The 20,154-nt window shown below is 39.5% G+C and overlaps 1 protein-coding gene across 1 annotated transcript in view; it reads left to right on the top strand.

The window, feature by feature from the left end:
- ALCAM (activated leukocyte cell adhesion molecule) overlaps positions 1-19,814 on the top strand; it is a 32,608-nt gene extending 12,794 nt beyond the window's left edge. Inside the window, exons 6-14 of the mRNA XM_035897560.1 lie at positions 809-936; positions 2,692-2,821; positions 8,623-8,735; positions 9,613-9,748; positions 9,825-9,958; positions 11,427-11,559; positions 12,339-12,377; positions 12,688-12,805; positions 19,727-19,814. Of these exons, the coding sequence (XP_035753453.1) occupies positions 809-936; positions 2,692-2,821; positions 8,623-8,735; positions 9,613-9,748; positions 9,825-9,958; positions 11,427-11,559; positions 12,339-12,377; positions 12,688-12,805; positions 19,727-19,814 (1,019 nt within the window). The remainder of the gene's footprint in view (positions 1-808; positions 937-2,691; positions 2,822-8,622; positions 8,736-9,612; positions 9,749-9,824; positions 9,959-11,426; positions 11,560-12,338; positions 12,378-12,687; positions 12,806-19,726) is intronic.
- The last annotated feature ends 340 nt before the right edge of the window (positions 19,815-20,154 follow it).

Here is a 20,154-nt window from a genome sequence, read left to right on the forward strand (position 1 = left end):
TGACTAGCATCTTTGGTAGAATTTTGTTTATTCATTGAAATTAAAACAGTGATAGTTATCTGCCCATATTATTTCCTTTGTTCATTTTACTTTGGTTTTGGAAAATTATATTTAGGCTTCTACTTAGAAAGAATAGCATCTATTAAAGTATACTCTGTCTTTGCCTTAAAAAAATTATCCAAGTAAAATGTAAGTTATAGTTCAACTTCACTGAACATGACAGAAATATGTTACATTTACAGTTCTGTTGACTACGTTAAGGGTCCTATTATGTTCACCAAATTCATCTTTCTGAAAGCCTGTAGTGATCAGCATATAGAATAGGCTGAACGTAGTCGTGTAGTTCATATTTCTTTCTTTTTAATGCAAGAAGGCTATTATCTAGTACTAACGCAAGGCGTTGAGAGCTTCAGTTGTTTTTCTGATTGCTGCAGTCCTTCACATAGTGAGCTTCACAGAGGACAAGTTAATCCCTCATAATGAAATCACACCATGAAACTGTTCATACTGATCAGGGTTTTTTTTCTTTTAAGCACATGACATGGGCGTAATCATTGCCGTTTCAGTTACAGGTATTTTGGCAAAGAAAGATGAATTTTGTATTATATGGCTTCTTTGCACTTACTTCATTTGCAAAAATATAGAAAATGTGATTAACATCAGTTCTATTGTAAAAAGATCTACACCTGCAAATACCTTCACCTGCTTGATGATAAAATTGCATTATCTTTGGCCATGAATATCATATGCATAGTATCACCATGTGGTTTTTTGCAGAAGCTATTAAATGTGTACATTATTTTCACAGATCCAACAGAGAAGGTGACTATTGAAGTGCTGCCACAAAGTACTACTGTTAAAGAAGGCGATAACATCACTCTGAAGTGCTCAGGAAATGGCAACCCTCCTCCACAGGAGTTCCTGTTTTACATTCCAGTAAGTCCTGCCTCACTGTCACTGCATAGTGAAATATTCTGTATCATCCCTTCCTACAGACATCGCTGTGTGTCACTGTATACGTGATTTTATAACAAATGAAGGAAGGAATTCGATGTGACTAAAACTGAAGACAGACGTTGGCCATAATGCCAGACTCTCTGAGAACACCTCACCCAAGTTGGCAAAATATTTTGAAAGAATGTCTCCTTCCCCCCCCACCCCGCCCAAAGTTTTTTGGGGCTTAGATCGGCTAAAAAGTGTTAGGTTTCATTTCCCAACATTCAGATATTTTGATAAGAAGCAGTTTTGACAAAAGGGGGTTTAGCACCTTGAATAAAATCATCTCATCTGTTGTCATAACAGCCAAAGATCCAGCAATGAAAGTACAGGAAATTAATTGAGCTTGTTTTGGACTTTCACAGATGAATCTTTGTGCAATGTCTTTTAATTAATTAATTGTTTGGTGATGTAACAATACAAAGAAGAACCAGTATGACAGCACAGGAGAAAGTGTAGGACAAATCTGTCAAATGCATAAGATGCAAATTGGGAAAAACAGAGACTTTGGTTCCATTAATCTTAGTGTTGGTGAAATCCACAGACAGATGTGGCTTTATATTCTGAGATTCCTAGTCCTGCGTCCCACGTCCTGCTTCCCTCTCTCCTATTTTATATGCCTTTTTTTGTTCTTGCTGCTGTAGTGAGCAGAGCTGATCTTGAGAGAGGCCAAAAACAGTGGCATGCTTTTGCGTATTTCCAAAACTGCATGTCACCCTTTGACCATGTACTTTGGACTCCTGGCATGTTTGAATCACTGAAGAGCAGCAAAAGAAACTAGGAGCTGAAGTCCTCTTCTCTCAGAGCAGCCATTTAGGTTCAGTGAGTCACCCTAAGAACTCACTATACACCAGGGAAAAAGTGTATGGTATCTCTCCTCGCTCCAGGATCACAATGAGTGAGCTAAACACCCCAGTGTGTCTTATTTTAATTTTCCCTGCTACTTGATACTCGTCCTTTCTCTCAAAGAGAGCTGGAATTGGTGGTTTCTTTGCAAGACTTATGGGTGTCATGAGAGACCTGGTAAATCTTTTCCTGGATTCAGAGATACGGATTAGGGTTTCATTCTATGCTTGTTTCACAGCTGATGTAAGTCACTCGGTTGTGATCAGGTGGAAACTGGGGAACTGGACAGCCAGAAAGCAACATTTTCTGGCTAATTCAAAACACAAGTTTCTGTAGGTAGCAGCATGTAAGTCAGTGTATACCCTTACAGGCTCCATTCTATGATATGGATGGAGCAAGGTTTGCTTGCGCTATTCAGAAATGTGTAAGGGAGCACACTATTTTACGATTTTTCCTAAACTGAATATAGCATTTCAGATACAGATTTAGAACCACAATTTATTTTGCTGTTGCGATTTCTCTAACGCTCTTATTTGTAGGCTGTTTTCAGTCTTTTGTTTTCTCCCCATTTTCTTTCTGCTAAACTTTCAGGTTTTGTATTTTAATGTTCTCTTAAAATAAGTTAGTCATTCAATTAAAGAGTAAGCTTTTAATGGTAGGTGTTTTCTAGAACATGTCGTCATGCAGGAAATAAACCTGAACATTGTTAGTAGCAACTACACTTCAATCATGCTGTGTCTATCCATACTTTGGAGTATTTCAGGATCCTTATAATAATAAAAAAACTCGGCAAAAATGTATGTTTTTACCAGGCCCATATACAACAGAAGTTTTATTTTCCATCCACAGGGAGAAGCAGAAGGTATAAGAAGCTCAGATACTTACATAATGACAGATGTGAAGCGAAATGCAACGGGAGAATACAAGTGCTCTCTGACTGACAAAAGCATGATGGACTCGACCATCATCACTGTGCACTGTAAGTCATTGCATTTTGCACTCCTAGTTAGGGTACAAACCTATCTTGCACCTTCTGGGATGGTCTCTCTCTGCTTCACATAGATTAAGCCAGTTAACCTGCAGGAGAACTGAAGGATGTGGTTCGTTTGAAGTAGTGTCAGGTCATTTCTTTTTGTATTTTTTTTTCTCCCTAATGTATTTCTGTTTGAAAACCTTAACTTTCTCAATTCATTGGCTTAGATACAGATTCACTTTATGTAGCCTTTGTATAGTACATGATATTCTTGCACTGCCACATACAGTGAAAATTCTGGTATTTTATGTTTCACTCATGAGAACATATATATGGCAAATTATTCTCCTCCAGCTGTGCCTTAGATTATACTCAAACACACAAACTGGCCCACAGCGATACCACTGAAGGTCATTCTTCATAGTTAAATTCACATTAGTGTAACATCCTTTCATCTTAACTCAATGAGGTTAAGGTAGTCTAGGAAGAGACTTAGGAGTGCATTATGTTCACATAGGGCAAGTTGCTTTTTTCACTTTGCCCAGAAGCACGAGAGCTACAGAGCTCAGTGAAGTTTCTTAAGCTGGATAGTACAGTATTTAGTCACACTTTATCAGCACCACTTTAAAAGCAGCCATTGAACTGGTTGAACCCTTGAAGCAATGGGTGCTTTTCAATGGGTGCTTTTAATCTCTTTATATGAGAAAACAAGAGCAGGAACACTTTCAAACTTTGCAGTACTATCACAGGCTGTGACGTGAGACTCAGTCCAATGGTTCTAGATTTCCCCTAGAAACACTGGTGGTCTGTAGTCTTCCCCAATAGCATAAATACCTTTAATAGTTTACAGGTTCAGAGGGACGTGATGGATAATGAAGTTTAAAGGCTTCCAGACTACTTTACATAAAAATAAATTTCATGTTCATGTACTTGGTTCTGATTTTTTTTTTTTTTTTTTTACCTGGAAGAGGTACAGTGCATGCAGAATGTATCTGTACATGAATAATGACACTGTTCCATTTAATGAATATTTTGTATTTAATAAGGTCAGCTGCTGTTTTCCTACCCACCCCTTCTCTTTGCCGAGAGTCAGGGTATGTAAGATCTGAAGAGAGCTCTCTACTACTGCCGCTAGCTGCCCAGTATCAAAGGCAGCTTGCTGGTAATTTGTTGTGGTATAACTGACCCTTTTATTTTACTCCAAGTGGATTGCACGTCTACTTGTACTTCCATAAATAGTTACTTTGAAGAATGGCTTCCTCAGCTCCAAGTTATTTATAACAAGCCAGTTTTCTTTTCTGCTATTTTGTCTGCATGTTGGAAGAGCTTTCCTACACAAGAGAAGCATGTATTTTCTTGACAGAAGTCCTTGCAGTGTTGGCAGCTAGTGCAGCTACTCAGAACTCGCTGGTACAGTCTAGTACCCTACTGCTTCACTTCACGTAGGGTTCATTTTGTTTTGTTTTTCTTAAACACCTCTATCTGCAATAAAGCCTTTGCTTAGTGAGGCGCAGTGGCCTGGAGTAGTTCTGTAATTTCCTGAATGCCCAGACCTTTGTAGCTCTGTGACGATCTGCCTTAAAGCTACTTCGGTGTCTTGTCTTATGCTGGTTTAAAGCATTTCTGTAGCCTCTCCTCTCATGAGGGGAACGCCTCTGAAAAAGTCGTAAAATCCATAGATCCTTTATAATATCCCCCTCCATCTTCCAGTTGCTTACTTTATACTAACTTCCCAGCATAACTCCCTAATTTTAGCACTTTCTGATTCTAATGTACTTACATATTTTTGGTGTTAGAAATTCAGATTTTTATTTTTATGCCGCCATGATGTTTTTTCCTCTTCAAATAATACTTATTAATGCCTATCAAATCTTACTTTTTCTCCCTCTTCTGCTTTATTGCTTACCTTTCACATATGGATGAATATTTCTGTCTATGCTGTTATGCTGAAAAAACCTTCATTCTGAGTCAGGGCTTTTTGTTTCCTCATGTCTGATCTTGCCACTTTAGATTTTTTCATTTTCACTTAAAAAAAACAACCAACACAACAAAAAACAGGCAATATAATAATTTTAGTTTAAATCTGTGAATCTATTTATAGTACTTGTTACATTTCAACTGTAGTGCTTTTTCCCAAACAGATTTTATTGAGCATTATCATGACACTGGTTCCTTTCAGTGTCTAGGTGGGGAAAGCTTCTTGCTGGTATGAAAATATATTAGCACATTATAGCCCTTAAATATTTTTGTAGCAAAATATTCTGGCTCAATACCAAGCTCTTTTTTTCCAAGGTAAATGTAAATTATGAGATTCACAGAAAGCTGAAAATTGACATTGAAGCATCTGAGTTACCCATAGTGTTTAGGGAAATACTTTGTTTATAAAGCAAATTGAGGGGGGAAGAAAAAGTCTGTTCGTTACCCACAGAACGTAAGGGACAAACTGGGCTCTTGTCCCTCAGAGCAGGCACAGGATCTGTGCAGCAAGGTCCCAGTTTGAAGTCAGGCAGAACTGAGTGCTTGTGGTTGGCATGATTTATCCCTTAACAGCGGGAGCAACAGAACAGGATTTATGTTGTAGGTTTGGGTTTTTTTACACTAGGTCATTAATTTTCTGCCAGCTCTGTGCCTGGAGTGAGTTTGCCCAGGATTGGGTGAGCAAAACTGGCAGAGGCCAGGAAGGAAAAAAGGAGGGAGCCAGGGCAAAATCTGTTTACAACCACTTAAACTGCTATAGAAGCACACGCCGCGCAAGACAAGGAAAGCACCTAGCAGTAGAGGACAGCTGTACCTTCCCTCAGCTATGAAGAAGCAGGTGACTGTTTCAACCCACAGGCCCTTTTCTTTCTCTCTTGCTAGAATTGTTTCTGCACGTACAACCTGGTACGGAGTAGGGCTGTGGAACGTCCTCTTAGTGACACTTTCCTTTCTGCTAAAATGTGTTTTCTGGGAAAATAGATTTGCAAACCTTCCAGTAAAGTAAAGGTTTTAGAAATTTAGCATTTGTGTTTCTCCATAGGTATTTTTTATAGTCTTTTCTTGTGCTACAGACTCGTTGAAAATACAGGGGGAATCACCTTTTGAATGTTGCAAGCGAAAAAAATCTATTCTCAGTACACTAGGAGAAGTTTCTGGTTGTCTGCTACTTTATTTGGGGAGTTCAGACTACAGGCAAGTGCTGTACATAGTTTTCCCAGTCGTAGCACAGTATTCCATCAGAGGCCTCCTTTAAATGCTGGGAGCCCGTCCTGTATGTGCAATAGAGTTTCAAAACCAAAATGTTTGCTCCAGTCTTCCCCACAGTAATTCCATACCTCTCTTGCATGATGTGGTAATACATAGAGAATGCATTCGTTGGTTCTTCCCTGTGCTACTTGGTATGCAAAGACAGCACTGAAATCAATGCAAGACTTCAAGTGAGACCACATTAAGAGCTAGTATATATTGAAAATGGTGCCTGATGAGAAGTTTGTTTATGAAGAACATTTTAAAGCCAAACGGGAAATGTATGGAAAATTCTTGCAACAAAGTTCTTCTTTCAACGGCAAGGAAAATGAATTTTGACAGTCTTCTCTATGCAAGAAATATCTTCTCCTCATACTTCTATACCAATAAGAGATTATTTACTAATGGACCGTATAAGTTGAGAGGTAAAAGTATCTATGTCATGTTTCTTTGTGGACCCTACAGATAAACAGGCAGAATATTAATCCAAATAAAATTGCTCTATATAGAGTTCCTAGAGGGGATCCTATGTTAAACGGTAGCTTAATTCTGTACTTGCCTCATAAATCACCTTACAAACACTGCTCTGAGCTATGCAGCTCATCTCACACGCTGTAAATTTTCTCAAACTTGTATAGTAACCAAGACCACTGTGTGCGAGGGATTGTAGTCTCAGTTATACCACAAAAAGGGGAGAGGTGGGGGGGCGCAGGCATGCTACGCTGGAGGAAGGCTGGGTTGAAGGATTGCTCTGGGCTCAGTGTCAGTCTTCCTTGAGATGAAGACCAAAAATTTAATGAGTTTCTGCTTCCTGTGGCGTATGTGAGAGGAATCCCTCCTGTATGGTCTTTGGTGATCTCTTGGGTTTGAGGTGCTATCTTGCTTCAAAGAACAAAAGGTTAAGTAGATATTGAAGGAACGTCACCCTGAGGGGAAGGGGAAAAAAAAAGAAACTTACCTTTTTCTTCAACCACCCCTCTGCTTTGGTAGTGTGTGCTCAAGAGTAGCAGAGCAAGAAGAAACACATCCCATGCACCCACCTTAATCTATATACAAATGCTCACTGGCTGAGTCTTGTCTTTTTTTTTTTTTTTTTTTTTTTCTTCTTGTGGAAGCAATGGTAACATCTGGAGAGCCTTGTTACTTGGGTTGGATTTACTAGTTTGGGGAGGCAGGGGGAGAAATCCCAGTAGGGATACAGAAACAAAATGCCATTTTATCTCTTCGGTAAGATCTTTGCTTTACTCATGCGCAGATGAAAGTACGTTTTTTTGTGACCTCTCGGACTAGGCATTAGACTCGTAACTCAGATAATAATACAGACTAATAGTACAGGATGGACCCTAGTTGTTCCCTGAAGTTCTGCCTCTAATTATAATGGTGTTCCCAGGGCAACCACTGAATGAAGCCAGTAGCGAAGTTCAATGTTTTGTTAAGGAAAACTCACTATTTTCGCTTTTCCCTACCAACTGCGATTTTGCCTTAAGCTTTTTTTAAACTCTGCTTAAAAGCCAAAAGGATCTTTTGCAGTCCTTTTCCAGCAAGTACTATATTTGTGATGAAATCATGTGGGCTTGCCATTTCAGTCTGTGTGTGCCTGTGCATCTGTGATAGTCATTCAAGCAGGCAACTTGGCTTACAAGCAAGGCACTGTGAGAGGGGAAGCAAAATAGAGGTTTAGCTTGGCAAACTCTGCTTTTCTTTCAGTGTAGGGTTGGTTTTTTTTTTCTTCTTGAAAAATAAATGGCTAGCCCACCAAATCCATATACGAGGAAGAATCTAAAGCAGTGTTTCCTGACCTTTCTGTTACTGGCTCTCACCCTGCCGTGTGTCAAACACAGCTATCGCTGACTCTGCAGTTTCTCTGGAGCCAAAACAGATCAGGCAAAGCTTGGACTCTGAGTTACACCAAAATGGCTTTTTAGGTTACGAATGAAAACAAATAAATCAAAGGGCCTCATAGGTGGCCCCCCAACCCTATAACTCAGACCCCTCACCCCTTCAGTCAGTATCAAGTCACACGCACCCTGTACTGACCGTCCTTATCCTCTCCAGATGCTGAGGATAAAAATCAACTTCTTTTATCGGATTTGAGAAAGTTGCCCCATTATCCTCCTATCCTCTTCCCCACACTTAGTTTCAGTTAATCTGTCCCCACCTGCACGAGTCCTCCCCTGAAGATAGGTTCCTACCTGGCACGTGGCAAGCTACCCGCAGAGCAGTCTGTGCTTCCTCTTTCAAGATGCACACGCTGCTATGTGAAGTACTCGTTCAGCTGCTTGTACCTCCTCTGTCATTCTTTCAGCAGTACAAGGGGAAAAAAATGTATCCATTTGTCTAGTGATTAGTGAGTTTTTGCTTTTCCTTTTACCCTGTAATTACAGTAAAAACGTGAATGTTCTGCAGTGCCTATTTTAGACTAATTCTCTCTTCTCCCTTGTAAAATTGATTTAGATTTTATTGAAGAACTGAAATCTTGAATTTAATGAGTGCAATTAGTCACATTTTCTTTTCTTGGGAAGCCTTTGAAATGGGCCAGGCATTCTGAGATGAACTTTTGACAAATGTTCTTTCTATCCCAGATTTGGATTTGCAGCTTACTCCTAGTGGAGAAGTCACCAAACAGATTGGAGAGGACCTGCCTGTGTCATGCACGATTTCTTCTAGTAGAAACGCAACTGTGTTTTGGATAAAGGTTGGTAATTCTTCTACTTCACACTTCATCTGAGCGTTCACCTCTTCATATTACTGCTGCTACTTCAGTGTTTTGGTTTGGAAGGAAGGAAGGAAGTCATTCATTCATTGGGCTTTTTAAAGAATATTGTTAAAATTAGTCTTACACATATTGCTAAAATGAGAGCTACTGACTGAAGCTGATGACTGAAAATCAGTTACTGTAATTATCAGCTCAGTTTTCAAATGGAGAGAAGTAATGCCTGCTGTAAAACAAATACAGCTTTTCTGAAACGGTCTATACAAGGCCCTTCAAGAATCAGATCCTTCTAAGAAGGAAAGCCCATTTGGAGGAATTTGGATTCATTAATCGTTTTCTCAGAGGCAAGCTTGGTTTTGGTTCCAGTACACATAATGAAATGGTAAGGCAGGTTGAGAGATTGGATGTTAGCAACTGGTGTTCAGTGGTTGCTGAAAAACGTAGCTATCACACATGGTGTGTTTAAATTAAACCTGTGCAGCTGGAAACAGAAAATAATGATACCTGATGGTTATTTAGTAGCATAGGTTGATCTCATAAGCTTTGTTCCTAGAGGAGAGTTGTCTGTCTCAAACGGCTTGTACCACTCATGGTTTTGTCTAGCCCACTAGAAAAGCTCAGAACTAACAAGTGATCACATCTACGGCCTTGATTTGGAAGTGAAGTTGTTCAAGAAGAAGGGAGGTGGCTTTCACAAACCTCCAGTAGTTTGTCAGCTATTCAAATGTAGTGATTAATGGGGGAACGCTTTTAGAGTGAGGCTGTAATCGACCAAAGCATGTGAAAAATTCTGTTGGTAGTAGTCACATTTGTAATTTAGAGGTTAATGTATTCAGAGATTAACTCCTTACTTTATCAGGACAATACCAGAATGCAAACAAGTCCATCATTTTCAAGTCTTCAGTATCAAGACGCTGGAAACTACATCTGCGAAACTACTCTACAGGAGGTTGAAGGGTTAAAGAAAAGAAAGACACTTAAACTTATTGTGGAAGGTAAGGGAGCAGATAGCTATGATTTATTAATTGTTCTTTTCAAACAAAATGCTTAACTGTAATATTGTTCTTGTAGGAAAACCTCAAATCAAAATGACAAAGAAAACCAACACAAATAAAATGTCTAAAACAATTGTCTGCCACGTGGAAGGTTTCCCCAAACCAGCGGTGCAATGGACAGTTACTGGTAGTGGAAGCATCATAAATAAAGCAAGTATCTCTCTTACTACTTTATTCACCAAAAGATAGGGGCATAGGAGATGCGATTTAAAATCAAGGAACATTTTCCAGCCAGTGAGATTGAAGAAGCTAAGTCTATTCAATTTATCTAAGAAAAGGTTAAGTGGTAGCTGTAGCTACATGGTACTTCCATGGATGATTTCTGATGGTAAAGGTCTTTTGTATAGAGCAGGTGAAGGCACGGCAGATCCACTGGCTACAAGCCGAAGCTGGAAGGAAAAAGAAAAGGTTACAAATGAAATAAGCGTTTTTAAGTGGGGGTACTTAGTCATTTTATCTGGGTAATGTGGTGATTTTACCATTTCATAAAGAATTTACAAATAATGATGGAACTATAGAACTTAAATTAGAAAGCAAATGGGTACTTGATACAGGCATTAACTGAGTGAAATGTAATGAAATGTGGCAAGTGCATGTCAGAAAATACAGTCAATATAGTTCCTTATGGGCTTTGCAGTTTTTATCCTAATTTTTATAGTCGTTTCTGTATGTTTATCCTACTTGTTTCTTACTGGAAGCAGAGCCATAATGCAGTCGTCCTGGGGGAGAAATAAGGAGTACCCATACGCAGCAGGAAGAATACCCGGAAAAAAGCAAACTGAAGTGTTTTCGTATTGATTACTGAATCACATGCAAAGCATCGCCACATTTTGCCTTAGCAGGAAAAATAAATGCCATCTATACAAGCAGTCAGAGACTGGAATTACAATGCACAGTGCTGCTGTAGATTTCATTACTCCATTAGGTTTTGTTTTAATCCTACAGAAATTATGTATAGCTGTCAAAAGTTGTTCATTTACTTGAAGTTATAGGGCAGGAATTGTCTTGAAGCTATATAAATGACTGAAAATAATTTTCTCTGGACATTGTATTAATCTAAGAGTGATGTACTGCAAATTTAAGGAACAACTTCGCTCACTATTACAGGACAGATACTGCAGGTACTACTAAATATATGTAGCTTGGCAAAATAATGCTTAGTGTGGAAATAACTTGGAATGCCAGAAAGCGGAAGATTTACAGTGATTATTTTCCTTATAAAGACATAAATGAAAAAAACAGCAAGGTGGAAGAAATGAGAACTTAGAAGTTTGGGTTTTCTTTCAGAATTCTGTCCCTTGGAATATTTTTTAAATAGTCGAAAGAAACAAAAGCAAATATAGAATGTGGTGAACTTTCTCAAAAGTGCCTCTTTATCAGTGGTCTTACAGTGCACGCTACGCACAATGTAGCTATGACTGGATACGTTGGCCAAAGTGTTTTCTTGCAAATCCTCACATTACCATTTAGTAAAATAATGCATTATTTCTATCGTTATTGTTTGGAGGACTGAAATATTAGTTGAAAGTTATTTCCCTCTGAACATTTTCAGTATGTAATGCCAGCAATGCATGTATTATTCTTTGCATTTTTCAATCTTCATTTTTTACCTTTTCAGACAGAGGAGACCAAATATGTTAATGGAAAATTTTCCAGTAAAATTGTAATTGCTCCCGAGGAAAATGTGACTTTAACTTGCATCGCAGAAAATGAGCTAGAAAGGACTGTGACCTCCCTGAACGTCTCTGCTAGTGAGTGTCTTCTAGAGAGCGTTTCCTTAAAGTCATAGTTTCACATAAAGTACCCACACTTCACACTCATATGAAGAGTAGGTCTGTATATTAATGCTGATGCTGAGATGTTGAACCTTTTTGTCTTAAGTCAAGCAATTGTAAATCCAGGCTGGATCAGTAGTACATAAAATTTATTGATAGCTTTCTGGATGAAGTCACTTCATCTTCGTGACTTTCTTGGCTAGCTATTTCATGTATGCAATATCTTATTTACTTTTGCAAATAATACTACAACGTAATCATGCAAAATAATACTTTTTTTTTTTTTTATGAAGACCGAAGTCTTTATTACTAAATTAACATCATCTTTTAGTTCCCAAACTCCAGTTCGTTATTACTGGTATGACTTGATTCAGAACAGGAACCAGCCATACTGGACTTTAATCAAATATAACTTCAGTGATGAAAGGTTGTGGAAGGGTAGGTAGCACAGAAATACTCAGTCAGAAACGTTTCTGAGATTAGTATTACAGGTTTTGGATAAGATTCTTCAATTAGATATTTAATAGTTGCAAGGGAAAGACTTCTGCTTAAAGATTAATTACCTTGTTGTTTGGCAACTGCTGAATTGAGTTTCAGTGTTTCTGCCATTGCTGTAAATAGAATCATAGAATGTTTTGGGTTGGAAGGGACCCCTAGAGGTCATCTAGTTCAACCCCTGACAATAGGCAATTAAAGGTGATGTTTAGGTATAATGCATTTTGTCTTTAATTTAATTTTAACATTTTTCATTTCAGTAAGTATTCCAGAATACGATGAGCCAGAGGATAGAGGTGGTATGTATGGTTTTCTGTCTCTGTAACCCTTTCTGTTGATTGTCTCAGTTCAAGACCCATTTAGTGTCACTGAACGATTTCAACAGTCCCTCAAAGCTGGACTTCATTTGAAATAGCCAGTGCTGTGATTGACTAAGAGTGTGACTTTTTTTAAGATTTAAATGTGGTTTTCAGAACAATGCCTACTTTTTTTTTTTTTTAATTTTTACTTTCTGACCCCTTTTCTTGTTTCTGATGGAAATTCTTTAGAAATGGTATTATGCTTTGCTTTATCATAGGTCACCTCATTAACTTTTCTTCTTTGCTTCAGATGACAATAGCGAAAAGGTTAATGACCAGGCAAAGCTAATAGTGGGGATTGTAGTCGGTCTTCTGCTGGCTGCTCTGGTTGCAGGTGTTGTCTACTGGCTCTACGTGAAGAAATCAAAGTAAGAATTTATGGAAAACTTGATACTAAATTTAAAAAGAAGAAAGATAATCACAAGCAGACATGTATGTTTACCAGTTTTCCTTCCTGCAGCATTCCAGTAGTCTGAGTGGGGAAAAGCTGTTGTTACAGTAGGTGCATTTACTAGAGAAAGGAAGCTCAGTACCTCTGATCAGCTTGTCCTAATGCTTAACAAAACGCATCTCCTGGAGGTGGGACTCCAAGACTTTTCATAGATCATCACCTGTAATGAGGTTCTGTTTCCTGACAGCCAAGTCTGTGCCGATTCTTGCATTTAAATATAATACCTGCTAATTAATTGGGATATTACCTCTGTGTGGCTTTACTGGCACTAGAAACTGTCTTCATTTAGAAGTTAGGTAGCTCATTCGCTTTAAAAATGGAATAAATTACAGAATAAGTCTAAACCATCTCAGGGAGAAGAGATATCCTTAATTTCTTCATGTATAGTTTGGGATCTCTGAAGTTAAAAATGGTAAAGATAGACCTTGTGTTGCTGAGAACCTAGAAGCTATCATCCGAATCAATACAATTTAGACATCCTAGGCATAGAACAGGATTTCCCAGTGAGTCTTACTTGCTTTCAAGTTTCTTTATAATCACACGGGCTCACTTTAGAAAATAAACTGGATGATCTCAAAAAGTAACCATATTTCCTTTTAAAAATGGCCATGACTCTGCATCATTTGGCCTTATCCCCATACATTTGTCTCCAGGGAAAACTGAGGGCAGGCTTGTTCCTTCTAGCTGCTTTTTAACAGGGAAGATTAAGGTAGTTAAGCGTGACATGCACAAATCAGTACAGGTATAGAAACAATCTTAAAGTTCAATTGTTCTTTCTATGACCTTTCATTAAAATTAGATGAAATGAGATCTAAAATATACCAGTGGGATTTTACTATGAACAAATGTGTTTGCATTGATGTGAAAGTACAGCAAGGAATTCTCCATCTGCTTGCAGACACTCTTTTTTGGGTAATACATAAGGATTTTACTCTAGTCATAATTGAGAAGGTTTTGGGAGTTTTTCAAATAGAGCTGCTATAAATTACCCAAGCACAGAACCACATTCAGATATTATACAGGGAAAAAAAATGGTAGAAATTAAAAAGTACTAATCATGTTGAGCTGCTCCTCCCACAGTTTGCTGCTAGTGTAATAATGTCTAGAATCGCTTTCTTTTGTCTTTCCTTTTGGATGTGAGAATGTGGAATCATGAAACTGTGATTCACTGATTTGGGTTTTTTTGGAAAAGGTGGTTTGGGTATAAGGAGGGCAGAAAAGATGGACTTATCTTTTCTTGTACCATTATGTGGTGTGGGGAGAGCTAACCAGAATCTTAGAATGTAGCATGTCCTTTGTTGAGATGAGTTTGACTTACTTAAGGTAACTTTTTCAGCTTCAAAGATAGGATACAACATATTTTAAATGCACAACACTTCCTTTCCTCATGCTTAACTTCTCTCCTACAAGCTTAGAGTAAAAATTAGAGCTGGAATTGATCGGACAGGTTCACTGGGAAGAAAATAAAAATTCCTTTATAGTTAAATAATAGTCTTCGTATATGATACATGGTTGCTGGCCTCTGAAACCCTTAATTGATGCATCACCACTGACAATCTCCTGTTCTCAGCATATACTTAAGTTGTTCTGTTGTTACCCTCCTTGCTTTCTGCACGCCGTACTTGCAAGAGCAAGCAGCGTGTCAGTACCTATTCTGACAAAGTTTTCAGCACAAATTATAGCCTCGAAATCGAAGTAGACCTTGAAAAAACCACCCTGCACCTTTAGACACAACATGTGTCTCATCACAACCCCTCCATCTCCATACAGGCCAACAGTGTTAGTAGTTATTTTTTGAACCCACCCTTGAACAGTAACTCACCTAATCTCTATCCCCAAAGTGACGCCAAAGGAAAGTCTGAGAAGGCAGCAGCACAGAACTTTCCAAGTCTGCCGAGGCAAGAAAAACATTACTTTTTTTCATTATTGGTGTTGTGGTTTGTATAATCTTCTATTGTCTTGTCATCCACACAAAGTAGGAATTATACTTGTAGCCTTGGAATATATTCACAATAAATCACTTCTGTAGTTATTCACTGCCTCAGCTCCACTTGATGCAAAAGCTGATTATCGCCACACATTCTTTTCACTATGAATATTATCCTGTAAATCAGGGACTCATCTGTATTCCACATCCTGCAACCAGCCCCCTCTTGAATAGAGTTGAGGCTACCTGCCCTAGCATGCTATGTTTTTCCTTCATCTGAGCAGAAGGCCAAAGACTTGTTTTCTACAGATTTCTCCTTTTTCCAAAAAGGTTATTTTAAACTAATTTGCACCAAACAGAATATAACTTAGCTCTTTCTAAATTTTTGTGTCAGACCTCAGGTGATTCCAGGACACCCATCTTCAGTAAATCCTTCATATATGAAATTTTCACTTTGCCAGAAACAGCTGAGAGTACAGCACAAATTAAAGGTTTAGAAAGAAAATAATGCACCCAATACCTTGTATCCCTGTTCTCTAGGCAGGGAAGTTCTGCGTGTGGATAGGACCTTTGTCCCATTTTTGCTCCTTGGGTTTGGAGGTACACAAATCTCAAGTCACACGAGGCTAGATCAAGGTTAAAGTGGTTTAAAATGCAGTGAGGGAAAATTCAGCCGGGCAGATTGAAACACAGCAGCAGCCTTAAAATTGTTCATACTCAGAGCACACCAAACTCTTGAAATTGTTCTTAGGTCGGAGTAATCAAGAATGTTACTAGTGTCTCTGAAACGGAACGCTTGAAGCATAACAATTGTGCTTTTCTGATACTTTATAGGAAACCAGCATATGAATCCAAATGTGGCAGGTCAAATACTTGCTGTATTATGTTTTGAACGAGACTCAGCATTTGTATTGGGATTTGTGCAATTACCTTCCAGAGAAAAGACAAAGTTACAAACATCTCTGAAAACATCAGCTCATGTCACAAAACGTCTGTAAAGTGGCACAAATTAAACAATGGTCACTCATTTCTTGATGACTGGAATACTTTTCTGATATCTCTGCAATTTTCCTGCTAGCAAGACGGACGGAAATAGAAAAAGGTTGCAAATAATCCAGAATTGGATATATAAGACTGTTAGGTCCTAGAAAATCTTCTGCAGCAGTGCAGTTGAGTGTCTAACATGCCTTTCAAAAGTAATACAAGCGTTAATGAAATTCGTGGCTCTTGCTTCAGCACCCAGAACTGCACCTACAAGTAATTCTCCTACCTGTCGTTATCTCAAGCTTGGGTAACGAGGAGAAAGAGCACTGCAGATTTTCTTCCTTATTCAGTATTGATGGTGAGGCCTAGACTTGGGAGATAGATAGAAAGAAATCAGGAATTAAAACCCATCAGCAATTTTTGAGTCATCTATATGCAGTCTATGTCTACAGCAGGCAAAACAATTGAGATGGAAAGTGGTCTTTATGTTGAAAACAATGCTGTGAACAGTATCCAAACAAAATCCGTGAAAACAGCAGCCCCTCAGCACATACACACCCTCCAAAGAAAGCTGAAAACCTCACTTTGGTACTACTTACAGGAGAGATTTTGATTAGGATTACCTGAGAATAGCTATTTTCCTGAAGAGCAAGCATGAGTGAGTGTAAAATACGAGTCATAATTTTAGCAAGAGCTCAGAATGATCCACGTTTTACAAATGGATTTAAAAAAATAAACAGCTGAGAGACTCGGCTCATACTCACACAATCCACTTCTCACTCTTCAGAACAATACGGCCAGACAGTGCTAAGGCGTGGGCTTTGGTTGTGGAGCTGTAGATAAGGTGAAGGTGTGCGGGAGGGCCCGGGCCAAGCGGGCTGTCTTGCCCTTTTCAGCAAATCCACTGGAATGTTTCCATCCGTCCGGACCGCACTGCCCAGCTGCTCCGCTATCATCAGGAAGTCGCTCTTGAGCTGCAAATGGAGCAAGCTGTTAATGCAGAAAAAAAAGTAAGGCACAACTGTGGTTGAATGTTAAGCTGGCAAAGGGCCACTGGTCCTGTGCCTCAAGTCACCTCAGGAAGCGATGGAAACCATGTTTTGAGCCATTTCTCTGTTACAAACCCAGGCCACGTCTGTCGAGCCCTGAGGATTGGTGCCATGCCAGGGTCGTCTATTCCTCTGCTGTCGGCCAGGGCACTGCCAGTGGATCACGCTGCTGCAACTCAGTGCAAAATTCCTCTTCTGTCTTTTAATAGCACTACTTAGATTAAAAAAAGGCAGCAGTATTGCTTGTGCTGAGGTGGTAAATCTGCCTAGATATCAGTACTTGGGCAACAAAACAACAACAACAACAAAAAAAGCCATCAAGCTCACCAAACGGCCAGAATTAAACTGCTGTATTTTAGTCTTGGGCACTGAGAATCTAAATCTGTCTGACTGTCAGACATGAAAAACTGCTGCTGCTCTCATTTAAAGCAACCGTCCTCCAAAAGAGTTCTGGATTGCCTGCCTTTTAAATCTCCCTTTTTCCCCCATTTTGGCTTTAGGAAAATAGAGGTGAAGAGGTGATGTTTAGCAAGGAGAACAGTTTCACTGAATGCAGAACTAAAATAGAACACTTCAAAAATCAAAACCCGATCGCATTGCAGAACCTCCCAGGTTTCGTCATTGAACAATTTTAACCTAATCAAAAGACCAGTAATGCTAGTTAGAGTTCCCACCTCTGTTAAGTGTCAGGTCTTGTGAAATCCAGTCTGCTTTGGGCACTGTAAAACTCTTGATAAGAGGCCAAAAAAAAAAAAAAAGGATCACATTGAGCCCTGCCCGTAGTCTGTCCAGGCCGCGCTCTTGTCTCCAAGAGCAGGCGTAAGCGGTTACACGAGGGCAGGTGTGCACAGTTCTGCTTTCTCACCTCCAACTCGTTTCATCTCAGGTGATTGCCCGAGTCCAGATTCTTTCAGCTTTTCATCTCTTTTCCTTTCCATCTCCAATTTTTCAAGAGGCGCGTTAGCCACATGACAAGCCAGATGCTGTGCTCTACCTAAACTGAACATTTTTTTTTAATTTAAAAAAAGAAAAAATTCTTAATTTTTAAGGGATTTGTTTGAGGGTTTGTTTCTTCTTTACTAGGATTAAAGAGATTTGTGAAAGGTTATTAAGATCACAGAAGGTCAATCCCTACCAAAGCACTGAATTTTCTTCTGCGTGGCATCTTACATCCTTTCCTTCTGTGCACATCAGGTGCTTCAGGTTTTGAATACCAGAAGAAAGTAGAAAGTTACTGCACAATAGAAGTTTACCACTGTAGGACAAGTTACTTTGTGATATAACATCAGCATTTTAAAAATAAAATTTGCCTGCGATAAGCAGAAGTTTGGATCTTTGCAGTGAGTGGGTTTTCAGCACAGACACACCTTGCTGTCAGCCACACAAACAGAACAGAGGCACTCTAAAACCAACAGCTAAAAGGTAAATACAGCTTTGAAGCATTAAAACTTAGAGCCCTTGAGGAAATAACCTACTGTAAAACCGAAAAGATTTTAGAATGGCCCCATTCAGAGTAATGGGCGGGATTTGGGGCCCAGAATCCCATGCCCCCCGGCACTCCACCTCACACGCTGCTCCCCAGCCCAGAGAGCAGCATTTCGGCAGCGCTGCCAGAAGCGTTGAGGCTTGGGTGCGTTTGCACCCCATCAGAAGCTCTTCTGAGACAAGAACTAAACTGTACTCTCCTAACGGTACCGGTCGAGGCTACTGCCACTCGGGGCACACGCAGTGCTTGGCCACTGGCTGGCGGCCTTTGCTCAGATGGAGGACGTGCACAGAAACACTCCGCTAGCAAACAACACTCAGAGCAGCGGGTTTGGGAGGTACATACCTGCATGGTGTCAGCGTGACATGTCACACTATCTTGCTAACCTGTGTCTTCATTGTATTTTGCCAGTCAGTGTCACTACGGGTCTTTACCCTGAAGCAAGGGTGAGCATATGCACGAATCTGTCACAACAGACGTTACTTTTCTGTAGGGGAAACAAATTATCCGTAGAGAAAATGCGTATACAATAATCTGCTTTGACACAAGGGATTTACTTTGTCCCACTCAAACACGTTTGCCCATTTGCATTTTAAAAATTGTGGCCTTCAAAAATGTTATCGCAGCACTGCAGGAATCTTTCACCTTGGCAGACAGTGAGGCTTCTCACACGTTAAATGAATGGCTTAGCAGTTCTTATTGTGCTAAGCTAAACTAAGCACTTAACTCATTAATTCATCTCCACTACTTGCATTAAGGAAGACCTGCTGGTTTAAATGAGACATACCTCTTTCCCCCCCCCGCCCAAACATTTACACAATCTCTTCTTTACCCAAAACTTGTCAGGCATAGCCAGCACAGATCTGGAAGCCGGAGTGGGGTTTTTTCGGTGTTGCCAGAATTTTCATTAATTTCTTCACAGTTAAAGAGCCTCCGTTTGGCACAGGCTCTGAAAGTCAATTACTACAAGTACACATAAGAGTGCTGTGTTGATCAAGATACCTCAGCCACACTTACTTGTAATGTTTTAGTACGCCTTAAAGCAAACTCTTGTTTATTGAAACAAGTTACGCAATTAATACGTCAAGAAACACGGATCTGCGCGACTGGTTTAACCTTACTAAATGTCTGCTAGCTCAGAATGATTATGAATTCCTCAAGAAGTAAAACACACATACACAGCCCTACTGCGGTGCTTCCTGTGGTCCCAGCTCCGGGGGGGAACTGGTGCTATTGGTATATACGTACAGCCATATGCAAGCCTATTGCTCTGCCCAGACCAGAACCGTGAGAAATGTTATGTATTACTGAGAGGGGAGTAGACTGTCATTAATGTGAGGATGGAACAAAATGCTGTAGACCTGTAAAAATGACGTTAATTTTTCATTATAGGACAGCATCCAAACATGTAGACAAAGATCTTGGAAATATAGAAGAAAACAAAAAACTAGAAGAAAACAATCATAAATCTGAAACTTAAGAGACAAAACATGTCAGTCATCATTCCAGGTACGTGTTTCATTGTTTAACACCTCTTTGTCCACCATTTCTCTCTAGTGATCTGTGTCTGGCAATCACAGTGGTAGCTTGGAGCCTGTTGCTCACCTTTCAGAGGTGAGGCTGGAGTGGAGTGATTCTGAGCAGTGTAGGATTAGGACAGACTCACTCAAGCCCCTGGGCCAGTTAAGAATTCATACCTGTATACGCACCTATTAAAGCAGCCTGGCATTTAGACATAAATTAGTACTTGGCTTTATTTTAGTCCACATACACACTCAGGGAAATGAAAATACAAATTTGTATAATGTGTCGCTGCGGTG

This window comes from Egretta garzetta, unplaced genomic scaffold (assembly GCF_000687185.1).
Source record: "Egretta garzetta isolate BGI_Z169 unplaced genomic scaffold, ASM68718v1 scaffold367, whole genome shotgun sequence".
Lineage (NCBI taxonomy): Eukaryota > Metazoa > Chordata > Aves > Pelecaniformes > Ardeidae > Egretta > Egretta garzetta.